The following is a 3,349-nucleotide window of genomic DNA, read 5'->3' on the forward strand; positions in this document are numbered from 1 at the left end:
GTAGTGAGTGGGAGGTCCTCACCTCAAGTGAGAGGAGGACTGCACTTGAGGGTAGAATTAGGAGGAGGGATTGACCCGCTCAAAAGTATTAGAACGATTTGTAAGTGGGTTTTGCTATATGTAACGGGGGAAGGGGGATTTGTTAAACAATGCCTCACACACTGATATTTCATTATTTTACTATCAACTGAAATTCCATTCCTGGTTCTACTTTACGTCTGATTTTTTTTTTATTTAAAGTAATCAAATTGTCAACCAATCCGTTTTCAAATCAATCGAATCTCGCACTGGAGGCTTTGAACCTATTTTTTTTAAATCTATGTTTGTTTTCTTTTATTTGTTATTATTTTATCCACGTTTATGTCTGCGCAGGCGCGTTGCGAGCCGGCGAGCGACTACACGAAGCGCGCGCACGTGTTCCGGCTCGCGTGCACGGACGGTGCGGAGTACCTGTTCGCGTGCACCGCCCGCGACCTGATGCTGGACTGGGTCGCCAAGATATCCTTCCACGCCGCGCTGCCTCCGCAGCTGCAGCTCACGCCGTACGCATCGGGCGCTTCGCCCGCTGACGACGTGCGGAGGAGGCTCAGGTGAGTGACCCACTCGGCCGAGTCGGTGAGTTGGTTGGAGAGTCAGGGTTGGTGTGAGTTGGTGGATGGGTGAGTGAGATCTCCAGGGTTACCACAAGAATACCATTTACCACCAGTTCGATAAGTGTAGAAGTGTGTTATGACGGTTTCCACAGAGAGCAGCCGGCGAGGCACTGCAGCACAGCACTGTAAATGTAACGAAACACTGTTATAATAAAGAAAAAGTTTAAAAAACTACGTAGAACTAAATTTCCTCCAGAGGATGCCATATTCGATTAAGTGTGACGTCACACAGCCCATAACCAGCGGACAATCGAGTCGCTCCTAATGATACATCATTTGTTGTTATATAATTAGTAATTTTTAAAGTTACGAACGGACATACAAACAAACATACCGGTCGTAATCACAACCCTCCTTTTTCCGTAGTTGAGTAAAGACTAATGTGAAATTGACAGGAACGCGTCGACGTCGTCGTCGGGCGCGTCGTCGCCGGACGCGCAGCGCAGCGTGCGCACGCAGAGCGAGATCCTGCAGGAGCACAGGGCCTCCGCCGAGAGGGTCATAGGTGTGTTACAACACTGTGAAAATTATGTTGAAATAAATCGGATTTTATGTATAAATCACATTGTTTGTCCACGATGGACTCCTGAACTACTCGACCGAATTTAATCAAATTTGCACCACGCCATGTGCAGTTTGATTTTTAACAAATTCAGAACCTCCCACTTGTTTGAAGTCGATTGAAAAAACAACATTATTATGTTTAACACTTTGTTTTCACTGTATTTTATATTAATAAGCCCCATTTCTTTTAAAACCTTATATATTAATTTTCCACTTTTCTTCCGACTTCAAAAAAAGGAGGAGGCCCTCAGTTCCACTGTATTTCTTTGTGTTTATTACCTCAGAAGTGTCAGCTGAGTGAACTGATTTTGATGATTCTTTTTTTATACCCTATTAGTTACCAGTTCTGACGATCGAAAGTGGTTTAGTTTATCTTAAAAATAATAACAAGCCCAAATTAAAAACTTAGCATAACCCAGTATGGCTAGCACTTTTTATCTTACTTATATTATAAACGCGAAAGTTTGTAAGTGAGTATGGATGGATGTATGTATGATGTATGGATGTTTGTTTGTTACTCTTTCACGCAAAAACTGCTGAATCGATTGCAATTAAACTTGGTACGTATACAGCTGGACAACTGGAATAACACATAGGCAACTTTTATCCCGATATTCCTACGGGATACGGACTTTCGCAGGTGAAACCGCAACTAGTTTATTGAAATTCAAAGACTGGTGTCTGTGACCACGTGACACCGCTCGCTGTAAAGTGTTCGCAACGTCGGGCTACATAATCTATACTATAATATTATAAAGCTGAAGAATTGGTTTGTTTGATGTTTGAACGCACTTATCTCAGGAACTACTTGGTCCGATTTGAAAAATTCTTTCAGTGTTAGATAGTCCATTTATTGAGGTAGGTATAGGCTATATGTGTACCGCGGGTGACGCTGGTGCGGACCGCTAGTATAATGAATAAATCGCGTTTGAAATCCGTTAAAAAAGTCTTCAATTTCTAAATTATATCTATTTATTCATTTTCAGAATCCGCAGTGCTCCCTTCGTTGCCTCCGAGACAACCGCCCGCTCAAGATGACGGCTCAGAAGTTATTCTGAGGTGAATAAAATCACATCACTAATGTCATCATCATCATCACCATCATCACCATCATCATCATCATCATCGCCAAACTTAATTTTTCATCGACAACATTCCAAATATGTTCATCGTATTTAAAAAATGATGTACACAGATATTATATAGAGGAAACTTTTTGTATTTTGTATGTTTGTTGTAACGTATTCACGCAAAATCTGCTGGACCGTATTCAAAAATTCTTTCACCGTTACAAGGCTGCAACTTCACTGAGTGACATAGGCTATTTGTAACACGGGCGAAACCGGGTGAAAATCTATAAAATAAGTAAATTTAGGTTAAAAATAATACGAGTACTGAGGAATATTGCAACATTGTTTGTTCACGGAAATGTTGTCAATCTCCTTAACTACTGAATCGAATTGGATGAAATCTCTTGTGCAAATAAATTACCATAATTGCGGATGAAATGAAATAGCTAAAGGCAAGTCCGAGTTGGTCTATTATTGTTGTTTCTTAAATGTTATTTGCAATTTTTAACGCGTTTTTCTTTACTTCACCTGTATGTTTGTATGTAACCGACCTCTTACCTTTAGACTCTATTTTGACTTTAAACGAATAGATTAATTCTAAATCTCATCATCATCATCATCAGCCCATATATGTTCCCACTGCTGGGACACAGGCCTCCTATGAGGGTTCAGGCCATAATCCACCACGCTGGCCAAGTGCGGGTTGGCAGATGTCACATGTCGTTGAACTTTTGATTCTTGGACATGCCGGTTTCCTCACGATGTTTTCCTTCACCGTTTAAGCAGTGGCGATATTATCCACATATGCAGATAAATTGAAAAATCAATTTATTTCCTGCACGCTCGCCCGGTCTCGAACCCCGACTTATCGATTTTGAAGTCCGAGGTTCTCACCACTGAGCCACCACTGCTATTAACTAAATCTCATAAGTTTATCTTATTATCCTGATTAGGTTCGCCGGGTTTTAATGATCCCCTTACCTAAGTGAGATAATTCAGTTGATTCTAAGCAGTGGTGGCTCAGTGGGGAGGACCCTCGGACTTCGAAATCGATAAGTCCGG

General features: G+C 41.4%; 1 protein-coding gene across 1 annotated transcript in view; it reads left to right on the forward strand.

Moving 5' to 3' along the window:
* The window catches only part of LOC119838908 (spectrin beta chain, non-erythrocytic 5-like), a 57,365-nt gene that overhangs the window by 46,461 nt on the left and 7,555 nt on the right, over nt 1–3,349 (forward strand). Inside the window, exons 62-64 of the mRNA XM_038365051.1 lie at nt 373–590; nt 1,049–1,158; nt 2,204–2,276. Of these exons, the coding sequence (XP_038220979.1) occupies nt 373–590; nt 1,049–1,158; nt 2,204–2,276 (401 nt within the window). The remainder of the gene's footprint in view (nt 1–372; nt 591–1,048; nt 1,159–2,203; nt 2,277–3,349) is intronic.

The sequence above is a fragment of the Zerene cesonia genome, unplaced genomic scaffold (assembly GCF_012273895.1).
Source record: "Zerene cesonia ecotype Mississippi unplaced genomic scaffold, Zerene_cesonia_1.1 Zces_u006, whole genome shotgun sequence".
Classification (NCBI taxonomy): domain Eukaryota; kingdom Metazoa; phylum Arthropoda; class Insecta; order Lepidoptera; family Pieridae; genus Zerene; species Zerene cesonia.